At 49.5% G+C, this 20625-nt stretch overlaps 1 protein-coding gene across 1 annotated transcript in view; it reads left to right on the top strand.

The window, feature by feature from the left end:
* The window catches only part of Zmat5 (zinc finger matrin-type 5), a 33392-nt gene that overhangs the window by 3933 nt on the left and 8834 nt on the right, over positions 1 to 20625 (top strand). The window contains exons 2-3 of the mRNA XM_029545206.1: positions 14366 to 14519; positions 20060 to 20122. Coding sequence (XP_029401066.1) covers positions 14393 to 14519; positions 20060 to 20122 — 190 coding nt within the window. The 5' untranslated portion in view covers positions 14366 to 14392. The remainder of the gene's footprint in view (positions 1 to 14365; positions 14520 to 20059; positions 20123 to 20625) is intronic.

Here is a 20625-nt window from a genome sequence, read left to right as displayed (position 1 = left end):
TCTGTGTATCCCTGGCTGTCCTGGAACTCACTCTGTAGACCAGGCTGGCCTCGAACTCAGAAATCCACCTGCCTCTGCCTCCCAAGTGCTGGGATTTAAGACGTGTGCCACCACCACCCGGCAAAATTTTTTAAACATAAAATAAAACACTTTTTTTTTTCATTTTTTATGAACATGGTGGCACACACTTTTGATCCCAGTAACTGAGAGGTAGATGAGGCATACCTCTGTGAGGTTGAGTCTAGCCTGAGCTACATAGCACGTTGTAGACCAGCCAGGACTACATAGTGAGACCCAGTCTTAATTTTTTTTTTTTTTAAGCCAGGTGGTGGTGGCGGCACACACCTTTGATCCTAGCAGAAGCAGGTGAATCTCTGATTCTGGTCCAGCCTGATCTACAGAGCCAGTTCCAGAACAGCCAGAGCTACACAAAGAAACCCTGCCTCGGCGAAAATGAAATTTTGTTTTTTAACGGAATTGTTGAGCCAGGCATAGTGGAGCTTAGTTGTAATCCCAGCACTCTGGGAGGGTAAAGCAGAAATAATGAAAGTTTGAGGCCACCTCTAGGCTACCCCTAGGCTGTGGAAGGAGACTGTGTCTCAGTTGGGGGAAAAAAAATCTTCAATGTCCTACATCAAATTTTAGGGAAATAAGAAAAACGACCTTAACTTTTTTCTGATTAATTTTTGAACTCAAGTTGAACAAAACTAAATTCCTTTAGACACTCAGCTCCACTTACCATTTAATTACAATCCCTCAAACATTTAACTCCATTTATAATTTTCATATGTTTGATTTTCTTCTTGAGTACTTGGGATGTATAACCTAACAAGCTCAATTTCCCCAAGGATTCCTAGTTACCAGCAAATCTAATTAATTAAGCTTATACTGAATTTGAATTTCTTGCAAACAATTCAATAGTTTTTAAAATTGATTGTGCATAGGGATGGAATTCATAAACACATTTTCATACAAGCTTCTTGTATACTTTGACCCCTTCCCTTTCCTATTCTTTCCAAACACACATATAATCTTGCTTTTGCTTTCACACTTTATGAGCATATATAATTTTTGTGTATATGTATAAAATCTAGGCCTTGCAGATAGAATATGATAATTGTCTTTCTGAGTCTGACTCACTTCCCTTAAGATGATGCTCTCAGTTGCATCCATCTCCCGTAAATGACATGATTTGTTCTTTATGGTTAGGTACAATTCCATTGTGTCTGTGTCCCATTTTCTTAATCCACTTGTCTGTGGATGGGCACCTAGGCTAACCCCATACATAGCAAGGCTGTTGTGACTAGTGGGGCAGTCTGTGTGTTTACGTGTCTGTCATGTGTTGATCGCGTCCTTCAGATATTACCCAAGAGCAGTATGGCTGAGCGTGTGTGCTAGCTGTATGTTAGCTTTATGAGGATCCATTGTGCTGGCTTCTCCCGAGGCTGGGCTAATAAACACCCCTGCAGCTGTGTGTAGAGCAGGTTTGTTTCCTGAGGCATCTTGCCCGGCATTTGCTGTTTTCTTAGTGACAGCTGTTCTGACGGGCGAGGTGGAACCATGCAGTACTTTCCCTTGTTTTGAGGAACTGTATGTAGCTCTGGCTGTCTTGGAACCCACTGTGTAGACCAGGCTTGACCTCACAGTGATCCACCTGCCTCTGCCTCTGCCCCTCTGCCCCAAGTGCTGGGTTTAAAAACAAGTACCACCATACTCAGCGTACTATTTTTTTAATTGAAACTTTGTTTTCCACATAATATATTGTTGTTGTTTGTTTTCTGAGACAGGGTTTCTCTGTGTAACAGCCCTGGCTGGCTTGGACTCACAATGTTGAGCAGGCTGGCCTTGAACCGTATAGTATATTTTGATCATTTTTAACTCTCTCCCAGCTCCTGCCAGCTCCTCCCCCACCTCCCTACCTACACAACTTTATCTTCTCTTTCTCTCTCCTCCTCCTCCCTCCCCCCTTCATTTTTTCAAATGTTTTATTTTGTTTTGGTTTGGTTTTCAAGACAGGGTTTCTCTGTAGACCAGGCTGGACTCAAACTCAGAAATCCACCTGCCTCTGCCTTCCAAGTGCTGGGATTAAAGGCATGTGCCACCACGCCCGGCTTCAAATTTTTTTAAAAGTTTAGAATACTGACAGCAAATTAAAGGCTCTGGAACTGGGGGTTAGCTCAGTTGGTGGAGTGCTTACTTAACACAAATAAGGCCTTGGCTTTGATCTCCAGCATGGTATAAACTGGAAGTGAGTTCTATGCACTTAACCAATAATCTCAGCATTAGGAAAGTGGAGGCAGGAAGATCAGAAGTTCAAGGTCATCCTCAGCTGCATAGAGGTTGAGACCAGTTTGAGCTACCGGTAAGACCCTGCCTTAGCTCAGCATGCCCTCACCCGTCTCTGTCCCTCAGGTAATATAAGAATATAGGGGAAGAGGGGGTAAACCCTAAAGTAACAATTTTTAGCACCTTGGGTTACTCTAACACATAGCCAGAGTTGTTAATCTCTCCCCCTAAAGCCATAAATGTAATATCAGTTACTAACACACATCTTAGGAGTCACCTAACTAGAGTATAACCTTAGATTTTTGTTTTGTTTTCCAAGCTGTGCTCTACCACTGTCCAGCTAGCCTTCAATCTTAAGTCAGAATTCCAGAGATCATCTGTCAGATATTTAGGCTATCAATTATTTTTAATGTTAAGAATGCTTTTAAATACCCAGTTACCCGGGTTTGTGCCGTGTTGTGTTTTGAGACATGCTCTGGCTCTTTAGTCCAGGCTGAGTCCCTCCTACCTCAGCTTCCTGAACGTTGTGGTTCACGGGTCACACAGGTTATTCCTAGGGTCAGGATAAGCACAGAGACTCTGGCTTACTCTCCTACCACTTAATTTTTAAGCTCTTGGGATATGAAAAGAATTTGTTCAGTAAGAAAAATTTCTCCAAGCTGGGCGTGGTGGCACACGCCTTTAATCTCAGCACTCAGGGGGCAGGGGCAGGCAGATTTCTGAGTTCGAGGCCAGCCTGGTATACAGAGTGAGTTCCAGGACAACCAGGGCTATACAGAGAAACCCTGTCTCCAACTCTATAAATTGTGCTACGCATCTACTTAGAGCTGCTGCCCCCTTCTGTGAGCTGAAATATTGATGATTGGAATGTTCCCAGCAAGGCTGTCTTAAGGATATAGGGTGAAGTTTTATTCCTCGGGGTTCTGTTCTTACAGGGAATTTGGACTCATGGTTAAAATGCAGATCTCTAGGTCATTTTCAGATCTGCTAAGTCAGAATTTCTGAGATCTGGACACAGGACACAGTTTTGAACAGGAAGAGTAGGTGTTGAACCCAGAGCCACTGTCCTAGCCAACTGGTGTGTGAGTATAGTGTTTGTGAGTGTGATGTTTGTGGTGTGTGTGTGCGCTATACATATGAACAGATGCCAAGGTATGTCTATGGAGGCCAGAGGTCAGCTTTGCGGTGTCTTCTCTCTACCTCTCTGGGGATTCTGACAATTGAACTCAGGTCATCAGGCTTCTGTGAAATCACCTTTACCCAGTGGGCCATCTCACCAGCTCAAGACTTCATCTTCAACAAGGGTCTCATGTAGGAGCTGTAGACATCTTTTAGAAGGCTTGGTCAGGGCAGGGTGGCTGAGCAAAGGGGCCTTGTGTACCAGTGAGGAAGTAAGATCTGACTTGACACCAGCGATGGCAGGACGGAGGCGGGACAGACTCGGTCTGGAACCTCCTTCAGACTGTTTTCATCTCTCCTATTTGGAATCTCTGGCCTCCTGAGACCTGTGACCATCTGATGAAAAACTGCCTGAGCTCGTGGTCCCTGGAGCTCAGAGCCAGGTGCAGCTCGACTTCACTTGGGTTGCTAGGCCAGGTCTGGTTATATCAGGCTTTGCCTTGACACTCACCTATGGAGCTGATGGAAATGTTTCTTCAGTCCCTTTCAGCATCCACCCAAGCTGATTTATCCAGATAAGCAAAGTCCTCCGAACCATCTATGGCAGCCTTCTAAGTGGGACAAGAGTGTCCCTGACTGACAGGTCTGAACCCAGAGCCTTGCGTGTGCCAGGGCTTACTCTACTACTGTCTTAGTCAGGGTTTCTTTTCCTGCACAAAACATCATGAACAAGAAGTAAGTTGGGGAGGAAAGGGTTTATTCAGCTTACACTTCCACACTGCTGTTATCACCAAAGGAAGTCAGGACTGGAATTCAGGCAGGTCAGGAAACAGGAGCTGATGCAGAGGCCATGGAGGGATGTTCCTTACTGGCTTGCTTCCCCTGGCTTGCCCAGCCTGCTCTCTTATAGAACCCAAGACTACCAGCCCAGGGATGGTCCCACCCACAAGGGGCCCTTCCCCCTTGATCACTAATTGAGAAAATGCCTTACAGCTGGATCTCATGGAGGCATTTCCCCAACTGAAGCTCCTTTCTCTGTGATAACCCCAGCTGTGTCAAGTTGACACAAAAAAACAGTACAACTACTAAGCCACATCTCAGTTTCTACTTAAAAATATTAAAAATAGATGTGTGTGTGTGTGTGTTTGTGTGTGTTTTGCCTGCATGTATGTGTTTGGTGCTGGTGGAGGTCAGAAGAGGACATTGGATCCCTTGGAACTGGAGATAAGGATTGTTGTGAGAGACCATGTGGGTGCTGGGAACAGAACCCTGGCCCTCTGCAAGAGCACTGAGTGCTCTAAACCTTTGAGCCATCTCTCCAGACTCTTCCTTTTTTAGGCTCAGGTTCACACTATGAAGTCATGACTGGCCTAGAACTTGCAGTGTAGACCAGTCTAGTCTCCAGCTCACAAAGGTTTGCCTCTCCCTCAGTGTGCTGGGATGAAGGGCATGACCAGTCTGTACAGTCCCCGCTTTTTGAAGGAACTATTTTTAGTTTTAAGGGCTTTCAAACAACCTATAGTAAATGTAGAAAGAATAGCAAAATGCAAAGTGAAAAATAAAACATGTATTTCCTGAGCCAGGGGTAGCCATGGTCAGTATTCTATGTCAGTTCTAATCTCTGTATTCGTGTAGTGGAGTCTTTTTATTTTGTTTTGTTTTGTTTTTTTAAGATAATTTTATGTACATTGGTGTTTTGGCTGCATGTATGTCTGTGTGAGGGTGTCAGATATCCTGGAACTAGAGTTGTAGACAGTTATAAGCTGCCATGTGGGTGGTGAGAATTGAACCCAGGTCCTCTGGAAGAGCAGCCAGTGCTCTTAACTGCTGAGCCATCCCTCCAACCTGGAGAGAGGAACATCTTTTGCCTTGAGAAATGCTATCTTGTTGTATGGGTGAAGTTGACAAACCATTTTCTATTTAACAATTGAGTGAACATTTGTCCAAGAATTTGCTTGAACTTTATTTGTATTTTCTGAGACAAGGCCTTGTGTGTCCCAGGCTGTCCTTAAATTCATTATGTACCCAAGGCCAGCTTTGAACTCTGATCCTCTTGTCTCCACCTACTATGCTGGCATTGCAGGTATGAATCACCCACCACACCTAACATTTGTTGTGTTTTTTGTGAGATGGTCCTGCTGTTGCTCAGATTGGCCTTAAACTGCTGGGATCAAGTGATCCTCTTACCTCAGACACTGTCAAGTAGTTTACTGACTAGTACCAGCCACTGAAGTGTGGCTCACACCCTGGTCACAATACTCCCAACAGTGGTCTCTCTATGGATCGTTTGGGGACCAAAATGAGGGTAAGTCTGTCACATCAGACTTTGTGCCTTGATCTCCCACCCACCCTACGTGGAACTCTGAGCAGCTTGCTTGGCACATAGCTAGCAGTGGGTCCCACCAGCTATTCTTGGTGTGGCACAGTTAGATTTCAGTATCAGGGTCAGTTTCACTGCAGTCCCAGAGTGCTGGAGAAGCCAGGTGTCATCCACACCTTTATTCCAGCAGAGGTTAGCAGATCTCTGAGTGTTCCAGGCCACCCAGGGCTTCATAGTGAGAGCCTGTCTCACAACAAACATATATCCTCCTGCAACCAAAAGTGCTTAAGATTTCAGACTTTCAATCTGAAACCATGGGTTTGACTTTCTGACCATCATGTAAGTTTTCAATCTTGAGCATTTTGGGTTTCAGATTAGGTTGTTCAACCTGGGCCCTATGATTTTGTGGTCTTCGGTGTCTTGGAGGAATTCCGTTGGCTACAGGTGCCCAATGGGATCCTGGGGCACAGAACTTGTTTCTTTGTACAGTGTTCAATATGTCAGCCACATATTGAACACACGGCACATATCTGGTAGGTCCAGGGACTGAGAGCAGAGACTGTGGTAAGGTATGAACCCCTGCCTGGTGGGGGAGGAAATGTTCATCACATGTGTGGCTTGAAAAAAATAAGTGGATAATAAATGATGAAATACGGCCCCTTGGGGCTGTGCGTGTGCGAGTGGGAGGGGCTTCCGATGCCAGGACTCGGTGTTTTAAGTCAGGAAGTCTTTGTACCTGTGGTGATCATAGATTGTTTTGTTTTTTCGAGACAGGGTTTCTCTGTGTAGCCCTGGCTGTCCTGGAGCTCACTCTGTAGACCAAGCCAGCCTCAAACTCAGTAATCCACCTGCTTCTACCTCCCAAGTGCTGGGATTAAAGGCGTGCGCCACCACACCCGGCACAGATTGTTAAATGCTCCTTTGGTTTGGTTTGGTTTTCACTTGTTTGGTTGGTTTTTAGTATTTGATTTGTTTTTGTTTTTGTTTGAGACAGGGTTGCTCTACATAATCCTGACTGTCCTGGGACTCACTAGCCTTGAAGTCATAGAGATCCTCCTGCTCTGCCTCTCCACTCCTGGGATTAAAGGAGAGCACCATAATACCCAGCCGTTAAATGGTTTTTAAAGTTCATTTACTCTACAGTATTAGGTATCTTTGCTGCATAATAAAATACCCCATAAAAAACTTGGTGACTAGCCGGGCATGGTGGCGCACGCCTTTAATCCCAGCACTTGGGAGGCAGAGGCAGGTGGATTTCTGGGTTCGAGGCCAGCCTGGTCTACAGAGTGAGTTCCAGGACAGCCAGGGCTACACAGAGAAACCCTGTCTTGAAAAAGCCAAAAAAAAACAAAAACAAAAACAAAAAAATACTTGGTGACTTAAGTCAATATATATATATATTGGTTTTTTTGGACAGGGTTTCTCTGTGTAGCCTTGGCTGTCCTGGAACTCGCTTTGTAGACCAAGCTGGGATTAAAGGTATGTGCGCCACCACATGTGGCTGTCGATATGTTTTTGAGGCAAGGTCTTATTCTAGTCTAGCTGGTTGGAACTCCTGGTGCAGAAGAGGCTGTTTCAGACTCCCATAGAGCCACCTGCCTTTGCCTCCAGCATATGCTACCAGGCATAACTACAGCACACTTTTACGATGCCGTGCTGCTGCGAGAGTCAGGAGAGAGCAGCTTAACTAGATGGTTCCAGCTGGAGGGTCAGCCAGGGTGTAGTCACGTGAGGTCAGCTTGGGCTGGAGGATGGGCTGTCAGAAGGCACTTAGGCGTGGACAGGTGGGACCTCAGCCCCTGACCGCGTGGGCTTCGCTGTCAACACTGCTCACTGTGTGCTACGTAACTACCCTCAGACCAGGTGACTGTTAGAGAGCCAAGAGAGAGGTGGAGTTATAACTTGTCGGAAGTGGCCTGTCACTTCTTGGTCACATAGAAAAGTTGGAAAAGCCAGAAGGAAGAATCGCTGGGGTGTAGAATCTGGCTGCTCCTTCCACAAGTGGGCACTGGGTACCACTGATGTGCCAAGCTCCCAGCATGTGACTAGTCCTCATAAGCATCCTGGAAATAGTGTCATCGACCCATTTCCTGGATGAATGCACAGCCCAGGGGCAGCGCAAGTGGGCTTCAGGCTTCACTGAAGGGTGCAAGTACTTCTCAGTCGGTGTTTCCTTTTGATGCCCTACTGTGTGTTCCTAGCTTGGAGCAGGTCAACATTTGGTATTTTAAGTACAACGTCTATGGAAGGTGTGTCACTTTCTAACCACTGTAAAAATAAGCCACCTTAAGTTAGGAATAATTTGTGTTTAGGAAAGGCAAACCTTCAGGGTCAGTCAGAGTAGCCTGACTCTGTAGACCCTTGCTCTCTCTGCTTCACTCTGTCATCTACCACCCTAGACTGTTCCCTGAGGACGTGGAGGCAGTGCCTGCTTAGATCCTGCTTGGCCCTGGCCCTGGCCACTGAACTGGTCAGCTCCCAGCAGCCTTAGCTTGCTGGGAATGAGATGATACACTTTATCCCACAGGCAAGCACAGGACTGAGGACTGGGTGAGAAATTGATGTGTGTAGTCACAGACTGCAGGGGGAGGGGGGGAAAGTACTCCTATATACAGGCCCACCCACATTCCTTGGCACTTTGGAGTAGGGTCCTGAGCAGACAACTTTGGAGCATCCCCACAAACTTGCTCTGATCCCACCAATTCCTGACAGCAGACATGGCCCTGGGACACTGCTGGGCTACTATGCATGGCCATGTGATGGAGCTGTGCTTTACAATGGGGTGTCATAATAAAAGAATAGCAGGTGAGCTGGAGGCAAACAGACTTCTTTCCAGCCGCTGACCAAGGCCAAACTGTTGGCTTGTTTTAACCCCGTGCCAAAGCCACCTCCACCCTCAAGATGCACACAGTGGGAGGGACCATACTGATGAAGTGCAAGTGTCTGCCCCACTATAGCCTCTGAGGGGCAGTGGGAGAGGGGGAATGAGCCTTAGAGTCCTGCTCTGGGGTACTTTGGTCTTGAAGCCTTCAGCACAGCATGGAGGGGGCCCCAAAATGAAGCAAGAGGCTCCCAATATTACTGGTTCAGAGCCTTCTGAGACATTGTTAATATCACAAGCAATAATTATTGCCATTATTGTTAACTGCCAGCTGTGAGCAGGTCAAAAGTACTGAGGAGCTGTTCCTCATGTGCAGAACAAACCCTCACTAAAGGACCTCCTTAAAGGTCAAACAAGAATGGAATCCAGGGGGCTGGTGAGATGGCTCAGCAGGTAAGAGCACCGACTGCTCTTCCAAAGGTCCCGAGTTCAAATCCCAGCAACCATATGGTGGCTCACAACCATCCGTAACAAGATCTGATGCCCTCTTCTGGAGTGTCTGAAGTCAGCTACAGTGTAATTTCATATAATAAATAAATCTTTTATTAAAAAATGGAATCCAGAGCTGGAAATAAATAGCTCAGTTGTAGGGCACCTGTCTGATATGCATGGGGCCCTGTGTTCAATCTTCCAAACACTTTGGATACTGAAAAGATGGCTGAGCCATTCAGAGCACTAACTGCTCTTCCAGAGGACCCAGCTTCAGTTCCTAGCACATGGTGGCTCAAAGCCATCTGTAACTCCAGTTCCAGGGAATCCAACACCTTCTGGCCTCTGTGGGTCCTGCATATGTGTGATGTAGTACATATACGCAGACGAAGCACTCAGACACATAAAAATAAACGAACAAAAAGGGTTTTACAGAATGAAAGTGAGATGCCAGCATTCCTGAATCAAATCTAAAGCTGCTTCCCTTCACCCACCCCTCTGTGTGTGTTCCTCCTCCTGTACCTATATGGGTAGAGCCTGGAGGACTGAAACCAGGCACAGTGACACAGCCAGGACAGACTTAGGTGCTATGGGCAGTGCACAACAGAACAGGTCAGAGATCTGCAGGAGTCAGGTCTCCTGTGGCAGGGGCTGGGGACAGTGAGAGTCCTACCCGCGTGGCTTTTCCAAAAGGGAAGGTAATGGCACTAAGCAAGGGTGGGGGGGAGCTGGCTCTGCAAGCCACTCACTATGCAGACATTGTGATCTGGGCCATTAGGAGCAATGGTGGGTCAGACAGAGGTCTTTGCCCTTGAGCCTGTGTTCTGTGGGGGAACGCGGTCCACAAGGGAATAACCCTGCATGCAAAATGAGACATCAGCCTCCTCTAGCATTGAATTTGACTGCAGTTTTCAAAAAGTAGCCTTGTGTGGTGGCACAGGCGCACATCTTTAGTCCTGGCACTTAGGAGGCAGAGGCAGGTAGATCTCTGAGTTTGAGGCTAACCTCGTCTACAAAGTGAGTCCAGGACAACCAGGATTACACAAATAAAGCATGTCTCAAAACACAAAGTACTGAATATGTATATCTTTTGACATTCCCTAAACAATACAATGAAATGACTGTATCCATAACATTTACATTTACTGGGTATTATAAATACTCTCGAAAGGATTTAAAATATACAAGAGGCTGTATGTGGGTTAGATGTAAATTCTGTGGCATTTTATATAATGGATGAGCCGATTGAGGTGATATCCATGAGGGTCCTGGAACCCATCGCTTGTGGATGCCGAAAGCCTTCAGCTGCTTAGCTGTGGGTCCCTGGTTTTATAGCTAAGGACACACTCAGTACATGAAATAACTTTGCAGAGGTCATTAGCATTAGAATCTGCTGTATGGTCCCAGAGGATGTCTCACTACCTTAAGCATTGTTCTTTAGCCATGAATAGCCAGCCCTGTTATCTGGTCAAATTCTGGGGAGCCAGCAGATAGTGTGGTGGCCATGGACGTGGTCCCTGGGAGTGGGTTGGTGGTAGCACCTGTGCTCCTGGTGGGGAATGGGGCTGGATCATCCTGTGTTCTGGACAGGGCCTAGCTCACACTGCTGAAGAGGAGGATGAATCATTGTGGAGAAGGCCGGCTTAGTCAGCACCCCATGCTGCTGTCTGTCCCCGTCATAGACACTCCAGCTGTCCCCCTTCAGATAGCTCAGGGTCAAGGAGCTCATGGTGCAGGGTGTGCTCTGTCCAAGGACGCCTGGCTGTGGCATGAGTGTTTCTGTTTACAGTGTGGCAAGATGCTGAACCTGGCTAAGAGGTTCTGCAGGCTGCCCCTCATGTGCCCAAGCCCTTAGTGGGAGGCAGTTGGATCAGGAGCCTAGAACTTCTTGTCTGGAGAAGTCACCTTGCTAAAGGCCAGCTCCTGCCAATGCATGGCTTTGAGCACCCGGCTGTGGGGACAAGACTGAGAAAGTAGTGAAAAAGCACTGGCATCTACTGTTCCCACTGGGCAGTGAAGGCTGTGGGCAAGTATAGTGTGGCAGTCTGGCCTGTTGGGCTGAAGGAACAGTCCAACCTTTGCCTGTGTGCTGTGGACTTTAGCAGCTCCCTGGTTCTCTCTTAGACTCACTTGCCTTATCTGGAATGTAAACTGGCTAATTCAAGGGGTCACTTGAACACTGATATCCAGTTTCAGCAGGCCTGTAATAATGACAGTATCGACAGGCAGGGTTTTATGAGGGCTTATATGGATTTGGTGCTGTGTTTGGTGCAAACATGAATGCTTTGATGCTCACAGCTACCCATGGGCCACTCCTAACATCCCTGCTCGCACAGGAAGCAGAGTCAGAAGTCAAATGTCTGTTCAGACCAGAGCTAGAAAGCAGAAGCCCTGGATTTAAACTTAGACGTGCGCTCTGGAGCCAGCTCTTATCCCTTGCCCCAAATACCCTTCCTAGAAACTAGGACGGCAGGGTCTGGGGTTCAGTGCCATCCTAACAGTGACAGTTGAGTAAGTGGCACTACTGTGGGTACCTTCTTATCTCGCCAACAGATTTTAGACTACAGAGGCCCTTTAGAGATCACCTGGTTCGACCACCCTCCTGCCACTGCACAATGGGGCCCTAAGAGGGCAAGTGACAGCCCCAGCTTCACCTGACACAGCTGTACACTTCTCTGGGGTAGCCAGAGGAGAGTACAAATGGTCAGCTCTGGCTCTCAGCTGAGGTTCATGAAGGAGGTCTGCTACCATGTATGCGTGTGGGGGAGGGGGGTCACATAAACAGAGCCCAGCCCCACTGGGGCTTATTTGGTTTCTAATGTGGCTGAACAGGCAGGCAGAGAGGCATGTGGCCTAGATTTCCTCCTGGGCTAGTGTTTGCAATGGTATAAAGAGAGGCTCCTCTACTCTGAACATGTTCTGTGACCAGGGCACATCGTGGTACATCTTTAATCCTCAGTGTCTCGTTCATAAGTAGGTTTTAATGCGTATGATTTGGGTTTCAGAGGGGCCAGCGTGGTATGGGGGTGAGTCAGCATGGAGACTTCAGTGGTTAGTGCAGACCCAGCTTAGCTGCCTTCTCCTGCTGTGACCTTGACTGAGTGACTAGCCCTTTGGGGCCCCAGTGGCCTTGTCCTGAGTCCCACGGCGTCCCTTACAGGCCTTGCCAGGGGTGCATGCGTGTGAAGGGTGCATGTGAAGCTCTTAGCTCAGGACCACAGCTCCGGTGACACCCCCTGAGCACGTGCTTCAGGCCGAGCATGAGTGTTAGTTTCAGTTCATAGTCCTTTTATTTATGGTGCTAGCGATTGAACCCATCGCCACATGCGCACTAGGCATGTGCTCTGAGCACATGCAGCCTAGCCATAACATGCAGACGTGCATTCACATGTTTCTCTGTACTGCCCCTGAAACAAAGCTGACTGTTCTCATCCACTGCCTCATATTCACACGGTAAAATATACGGGTCGAGAAGGGACAGTGACTCGCACAAGGTCACACAGCTGGTTTCTCAGTGCCCTGTGGTTTTGTCCAGCTCAGTCTGTTACAAAGCCACTGCTCCACTTCATGTCAGTCTCCCAGAGGGATACCTTCCCCCGCCCCTCCTTTTCCCATTACTCTCCGAAGCCAGCAGCTCCTTGGAGCTTCAAGCTTCGTGAATGGCTTGGTTAAGCACTCGGCCGTTAAGCGTTCATCTCTTACAATTTCAATCCAATTCCTATAAGTTTATTGGCAAGACGGGGTGTATTAGAGCTGCCAAATTTAATAGATCAAATCCTCGTGTCTGGGATGCAGTTTCTCGGGAGTAATGGGAGAAGAGAGGTTTTATACGTTTTCATTTGGAATGACTAGCTGTTCCTGATCCCATTACAGCCCCTGACTTAATGGCTGCCATCCCTGTCTGCTGCAGGAGCGACTTTCTCCATCAGCCTGCTTGGCTGCCCGAGCCATCCAGGGCAACTGTTTGTCTCTCCTTCTGCCCCCAGTCCCTCCCTCCTGAGGTGTGTCCCCCATCTGTTTGCTCTGTGGATGGGCTCCCAGAGTCAGCCTTGTTTGCCAGGTACTTGGCAGTCTGGGGCTTTGGCTACTACTCCAGGCAGCTACCTTGTAACCTCAGGGAAGTCATTTCCATCTTCCTGGGGGCCTCAGGACCCTGCTCCATCACCTGAGATTGCTCTAGCCTTGCTCCGTCTTTGCCGGTCCCTCCGGGTGGCTCGCGGCATGCTGCGAGACCCAAGGCTTGACTGTTAGAGGCAGAGACTCACTACCCACCTTGGGCTCCAGACTCCTGGCATGGGAATGGTGGCTGAGGGAACTGTCGCTGAGGGCCAGAAGACATTTCCATCTGATGCTGGCTGGGAGCCTCCGCCCCCAAGAGGCAGTAGTCTCAGGAAGCTGTCAGCACCTGCTGTGGGACTCACTCGCTGCCGGCTTCCCTGAGCAATGAGCTGGCTGTGGGAGGGAGGGCACTTGGAAACAGAATTTTTAGGGGACCTGAATGTGCTTTCTGCTTACCAGCTGTGTGATGTTAGGCAAACCGCTTCCTCCCTCTGAATCCCTGTTGTCCCAAAGAGAACGTGGTAACTCATTAATTTATTCTGCAAAGGCTTGATTGTCTACTCTATTCCAAGTACCGTTCAGGTGCTGGGGCTCCTCAGAAACAGCCAACTCTACTTGCCTTTGTGGATTTATATTCTTGTTGGAGAAGAAAGACAGTAACATAACAAGTGATTTATTGCTCTAAAGGAGAGAAGTGCTGCGAGGGAAAATAAAACAGGGAGTGGCGAGAACCGAAGAGGCTCCCGTGTGCTCAGATGCAGTAGTCATGGCAGATTACTAAGAAGGTAGCATGTGAGCAAAGATCAAAGGACTGAGTGTCCGCGGGGGACCATATCTGAGGGACAGCATCCAGGCCCAAGGGCAGCAAGTACAAACACAAGAAGGCAGCCAAGTGTCTGGCATGTGAGAGGAACAGGGAGAAGGCCTAAACAGGAGAGAACACAGGAAGTCCTGGTGTGACAGGGACACGGGAGGGTAGCCAGAGGGCTTACGGCGATGGTCCTCCAGCATGCCCACCATGAGAATTACCTAGAAACTCAAAGGAATAAACCTCCAGACCTGGGCCTCATACTCTGCCGTTTAGCTGGGCTGGTCAGTGTTGGGGACTGCAGCAGAAGTGCAAGGTCCCTATGCCAGGAGGCTCCTTACTCCCTGCAGACTCTACAGGAAGCAGGCCTGGCATGCTGTGCTCAGTCCAGGGCCCTGTGCCCAGAGCGTTGGTGCATGAAGCTTTCGTCAATGGTCTGATCATGTGCTTTGTGACTTTGCAGGGGCCCCAGCGTATACTGGATGTGGCCATGGGGAAGCGGTACTTCTGTGACTACTGTGACCGCTCCTTCCAGGACAACCTCCACAACCGAAAGAAGCACCTGAATGGACTGCAGCACCTCAAGGCCAAGAAGGTGTGGTACGACATGTTCCGAGGTGTGTGCTCCCGGGGCCTGCACCCCGACCTTCCCTTCCGTCAGACACAGTCTGGGATGGGCTGGTTTTCTTACGTTTATTTTAATTTTATGTACATAAGTGTTTGCTTCCATGTGTGCTTGGTGCCTGTGGTAGTCAGAAGGTGTCAGATGCTCTGCAGCTGGTCTTATGGATGGTGGGGAACCACCTTATAGGTGCTGTAAACTGAACCCAGGTCCTCTGCAAGAGCAACAAGTGCTCTTAACCACTGAATCTTCTCTTCAGCTCTATCTTTTTTTAATTATGTGTGAGTGTGTGTGTGGTGATGCACATCTTTTATTTTAAGCACTTAGGAGGTAGAAGAGTTCAAGTTGAGGCTAGCCTGGTTTACATAGTGAGCCCCAAGCTAGCCAGGGTTACATAGTGAGACCCTGTGTTTAAAAACAAAACAAAACAAAACAAAGCTGGGCGGTGGTGGCGCCTTTAATCCCAGCACTCAGCGGGTGGATTTCTGAGTTGGAGGCCAGCCTGGTCTACAGAGTGAGTTCCAGGACAGCCAGGGCTACACAGAGAAACCCTGTCTCAAAACAACCAACCAACCAAGCCAGAGGCTGAGGATGTAACTCGGGTGGATTGTCTGCCTGGCATGCAGAAGCCCTTCTGTCTGATTCCCAGCGCTGCACGCCGGGACGTTAGAGGGGAATAGAGAGAGGGGTTGGCCAGGGTGGCAGGTCCTTCCCTAGTCACGTGGCCAGGGATTCTGCGTTCTGCCTACCATGGACTGCCTAAAAGATACTGCGAGTCAGAAGAGCCCTCTTTGAGGAGTTCATCTTTAGCCACTGGCTGAAATATGGGGAGACTTCTGACAACTTCTGGGAGCAGGGGGAGAGGGTGCGGTCTGTAAGAGAAGCATGGGGGAGCTGAAGCTGATGGTAGGCACTGGCTGCATCTTCAGGGCGGCCTTATGGAGAATGCTGCTGGCTACAGTAGGGCGTGGGAAGTGGCTGTTCAGTGATGGGTACAGAGGCCGAGCAGTTCTTCTGCCTCAAGGAAAGGCTTCTCCACCCTGGAGTGACTTATAATGAGCTGAGGTGGGAAACTGCCACTCCGGGCAGCCATAGGTGGGAGCTGTCCTGAGCCAGCTGAAAGGCACAGGAGATTGGCACTGTGGCTGCGTGGACCAGGAGGTCCTGGAATGAGGTGGGTAGTGCCTGTGCACTCGAGGTTCAGAGCTGGTGTAGGGCAGGACTCGGCACTGGCAAGCTACAAACTGAGTCTTAGCAGCCAAGAAGGCAGGAAAGGGGAAGCCATTTCTTCTGAGTGACTCTGTAAGACAGTGGCTCTCGGCCCTGACTGCGTCTAGATTGTCTCGGAACCTTTAAGGAAACATGCTGGTGAGGCTTAGGGGCTTTGGACGGTTAACTAAGGCAAGAAGATCACTTGAGGCCAGCAGGGTTTTGTCTTGTCCTTTTAAACAGGATCACTCCAGCACAAGGTGACCTGGAACCTGGCACTCACTATGTAGCCCAGGCTGGCCTTGACCTGCAGTGATTCTCCTGCCTCAGCCTCTTAGGTGTAGTATCGTAGGCAAGAGTCACTAAGCCTGCCTGACACATCCAGGAGTTTGAAGCCAGCCTGGTATACTCCAAGACCTCATCTCAGTCAAAACAACACTGAGCCTCTGAGAGCGGCTCCTGATGCAGGTTTCAGGGTGAGGGGTTGGGACCAGCCATGGTTGGTTGGTTGTTTTAAAGACAGAGTTAGAGTTTCACTCTGTTGCCTGGCTATCCTGGAGCTCACTATGAAGACCGGCTATGGCATCTTTAAATCTCTCAAGATGCTTGCCTATTTTAGGTAAGGAAAGCAAGGCTCAAAGACGGGACAGCATTGTCGTGGGGTCAGAGGCTGAGAGTGGAGGTCGGGTAGGAATTCTGGAACAGTGGGGCTCCTCAGCAACCTGGCGTCAGGCAAGGCCTCCTATGTCCCAGATCCGGTAAAGACTGATCTGGTATCACCTGGGCCAAGGTTGTCTTGGCATTGGTTCCTAGGCCCATGTCCTGGGTTCAGGGCTGAGCAGCAGAGGGCTTCATATTCCTTACAGAAAGGTGACAGGGCAGACACCATGAGCCCCCTCCTCAGGACTCCTCACATCGACAGCCGCGCTGTCCTTTGAGCAGCTCTGTGAGGAAGGCTGGTGGCCAGGAGCCCCCACTTACAGATGATGTCCACCCGGGGTCTCTGGCTGTTGGTGGCTGAGCAGGCACATGAGGTCTTTCCACTTCCTCAGGAGCCTTCCCTTGAGTAGCATCCCCTTGCCTGATCACAGCAGCTCTGCAGACCCTGAGAGGCAGGCACTGGGTGTGTCACCTAGAGCTGAGGCTTCACTCAGCACTGCTCCGTCCCTTCAGACAAATCCATGAGCCCTTCAGCAACTGGTGTGCCGTGGGCCATGGTCAGGACAGGCACAGGCTCTGAAGACCAGCTGCCTGTCAGTCACTGACCATGTGAGCCCAACTTCATTGTATGTAAAACAGACATAACAACAGGGGAAGGGACGCAGCCGCACCATGGTGATGAGCACGGAACAGCATATTAAGTAGGGATGATGTCTCTCTGTCCACAGAAGCATTGACCTCAGGCCCTTGGTCTCATGAGCTCAGTCATTCAGCCCTTGCTCAGTGAGTACCTAGCAGGACTGAGCTCACAGCCAGCCTTTGAAGGTTCAGAGACTGATAAAGCAGGGCTCTCTTTCTTACTTAACATTTACTTGTGTGTTTGTGAGTGTGTGTGTGTGGACAACTTGTGAAAGTCAGTTTTATTCTGCTGTGTGGGTTCTAGGTATGGCCCTCAAGCCTTTAGACCAGGCAGCAAGCCAAGCCCCTTTATCTGCTGAGCCATCTCAAGGGCCCTGCACTCTTTTACACAAGGTGCTTTAGGCTAAGTCCTTGGCTTGCTCTGGCTTCTGCGGTCTGCTGTCATTTCCTTCCTGCCCTGCATCTCCTCTCCGTGGACTTGCCCATCCCGCTGTCCTCCCAGAACTCAGAACTCAAGTCAGATGGCGAATCCTCAGAAAGAGCCCCGGTCATCTGGTGACAGGTTCAACACTTACTGCCATGACACCATGGACAGTAAGTAGTGCAGCTGTGGACGGGAAGGATGGACAGGGTCTCACTTGATCTGCACTTAATTCCACAGCCTGGCCCAGTGCCTGGGGCCCAGGAAGGACGGCTAAGCAATGCTTCAGAGACAAAGGGCTAAAAGAGCAATCAAGCATAGGGCCCCAGGGGCCCCTGGGCGTTTGGAAAGGTGAGGCCGGAAGGACTGACCCTCCAGCTCACAAAGAGCATGGCCTGCCGAGTGGAGGAGCAAGGCTTCTCTGTAGGCCTGGGCTGCTGCAGGCTCTCGCTTTGGAGTCCTTCAGAGGCACTGGGGAACTGCTAGCCATTACAGTGACTCTCCCTCTTGGGGAAATTAAAACAGAACTGGAAAATGTGCACATGTTGTACATCCGAGCACTCCTGACGATGCCGGCCTGACTCGGGAGATCAGTTCAAGGCCATCTGGACTACAGACAACCTGAAGGAATAGATTGATTGCCCATGCATTTTCCTAGCTGCCACATGCTTCTGAAGTGAGACACCAGCCAGAGCCTAGGTAGCGTGGGATTTTCCTACACTCAGCCATCCACTCTGGGTCCCTTGTCTGGGATCCAGGCTCAGTCCTCCAACCAGCCTCAGTGGTACTAGGCCCAGAAAGCCCCTGGAAGGTAGGCCATTAGTGTCTGTTATCCCAGTGATAGATGTCTGATTCTCTAGCCTGGTGGCCTCACACTGCATGGATTCCCTGATAGCAACTCCCATCCCCAAAGACTTCCTGCTCTGATATCCACTGTTACTCACCTGGCCACCTGAGAGCTGTCACATTGAAAGAGCAGGGCTCTAAACTCACCCCACAGTGCCAAGGAGCTGCTGCTGCTCCCTGACCACATGTCCTGTGCAGCTCATCCCTGCCTCAGGCTCAGCCCCTACCTCTGCAGGATGGAGCTGTTAGCACCGCACCACACAGCAGTCTTGTCAGGAGGAGACAACTGTGTCTACTTTGGAGTGCTGGGAAGGAGGGTACCAAGGCTGCCCAAGCCCTGTGGTTCTGAGGGACCAGCAGGACTGCCCACTGGCCTCTCGAGGGCTCCCCATCCATTGCCCCACAGCTTCTGTGGCAGCCCTGGCAGCTGGGGGCTTTGCTCCCTTAACATGGAAATCAGGGCTGGAAAGATGGCAGCTGCCTGTGGCCATGTGCACTTGGGGTTTGAGCTCAGGTCTCCTGGACTTTGAAGAGCCCATGGCCTTCGGAAAGGTGTGGCCAAGTGTCCAGCCTACCTTTCTTCTTGTCCAGGGTGGATAGAAGGCCCTCTGAAGTCAGGCCTTCCTACTTTATTCAGATTTGTTTGTTTGTTTGTTTGTTTGTTTGTTTTGAAACAGGAACTTGCTGGGTGCACACCTTTAATCCCAGCACTCAGGAGGCAGAGACAGGGGAAATCTCTGAGTTTGAGAAGTTTAGGGCTACACAGAGAAACCATGTCTTGAAAAACCAAAAAAAGAAAGGGAAGGAAGGAAGGAAGGAAGGGAGGGAGGGAAGGAGGGAGGGAGGGAGGGAGGGGAGAAAAGAAAAAAGAAAAGAAAAGAAAAGAACCTGGCTATACGGCCTAAGCTGACCTTGAACTCCTATTCTCAAACAGTCCTTTGTCACCCTTCCAAGTATCAAGGGCTGTAGGTGTGCACCACCATGCCTGGCCTACTCACAGAGTTTTGACTGATTGGTACCTTTCCTGCTGAGAAGCACACAAATTTAAAACCATAACTGTACAATGAGAATAAAGAGAGGAGAAATTAGAAGCCAGAGTTAAGTTAGCATCCAGAATGACTGCTGAGAAGTCCTGTACAGCCCGTGCTGGTGTGTGGCTTTGAGTCTCCACCACTGATGCCAGGAGAAATGAAGAGTGGAGGTCACAGTGTCCCTCTTTGAGCCATCCCTAGGCCCCAGTGGGATGCCATCCTGTGCATCAGGACTTTGAGAAAAGTTTTCCATGTTGAAATACTATGTGTCACTTAATAACAAGGACACATTGTTGTGTAGCTGTCACCAACGAGAACAGTCTTGACATCACTAAGTGATAGGTCACTGTTTTACATGTAGCCTGCCATGGAATAGGACATGTATATGTTCTGTGACTGCTCACCAGCTTGCAGGAAGTACACAGAGGTCCTGTGGTGCTAGATTTTTTTCAAATAAACCTCCTCATCTGAACCCATTGTGCAGACAACCTGCAGCCCAGAGCCTCCAGCCTCAAGCTGCCTCATGGTCTGAGCTGGTCCCGAAGGGGAGTAGGGAGTGGAGGTCACCTCGCTTTGAACCCCTCTGTCCATCTCCATCACTGTGGCCAACCCCAGCTTACACTCCTCCCTGGATAGAGAGCTCTATCCTTAGGGCTGTGTGCCACTGTTGTCACACCCCGAGGCTCTACCTCCCAGGTGGAGCCCTCTGAACCCAGCCTTCTCTTCCAGACGCAGCTGCCATCTTGCTGGATGAACAGAACAAGCGGCCCTGCAGGAAATTCCTGCTGACAGGTCAGTGCTCTGCTCAGCTCTGCTCCTGACAGAAAAGCTGCATCTTGTCAGGCCCGCGTGGCACCCAGTAGTGTCTCCTCCAGCCCCTGCCACCACCCTGAACCCCTTGTAGTCTTGGTCAGTTGAAACACCTCTAGGAACGTCTTCTCGCCTAGAGAGACCCTCAGATGAATAGGATTTTATTGGCTCACTTAGAACAAGAAGCCCCTGGGGACATAAGCCAGGGAAGACTACTGAGGTCATCGATCAGCTGGCTAAGTTAGCCAGGGAGCCTGATCTCCTGTGCTCTCTTTTCCAGCAGGCAGAACAGAGATAGGAACAGGTCTAGAATTACAAGTTCAGAGTCAGGACCACGTGTGCTAGGTGTTCCTTTGAGGGCCTAAGCTCATAAGAAAATGAGTATAGGGGGCTGGTGAGATGGCTCAGTGGGTAAGAGCACCCGACTGCTCTTCCAAAGGTCCGGAGTTCAAATCCCAGCAACCACATGGTGGCTCATAACCATC

This window comes from Mus pahari, chromosome 13, assembly GCF_900095145.1.
Source record: "Mus pahari chromosome 13, PAHARI_EIJ_v1.1, whole genome shotgun sequence".
NCBI lineage: Eukaryota > Metazoa > Chordata > Mammalia > Rodentia > Muridae > Mus > Mus pahari.
The sequence above is the reverse complement of the archived record's forward strand: the minus strand, read 5'-3'. Positions and strand labels throughout refer to the sequence as shown.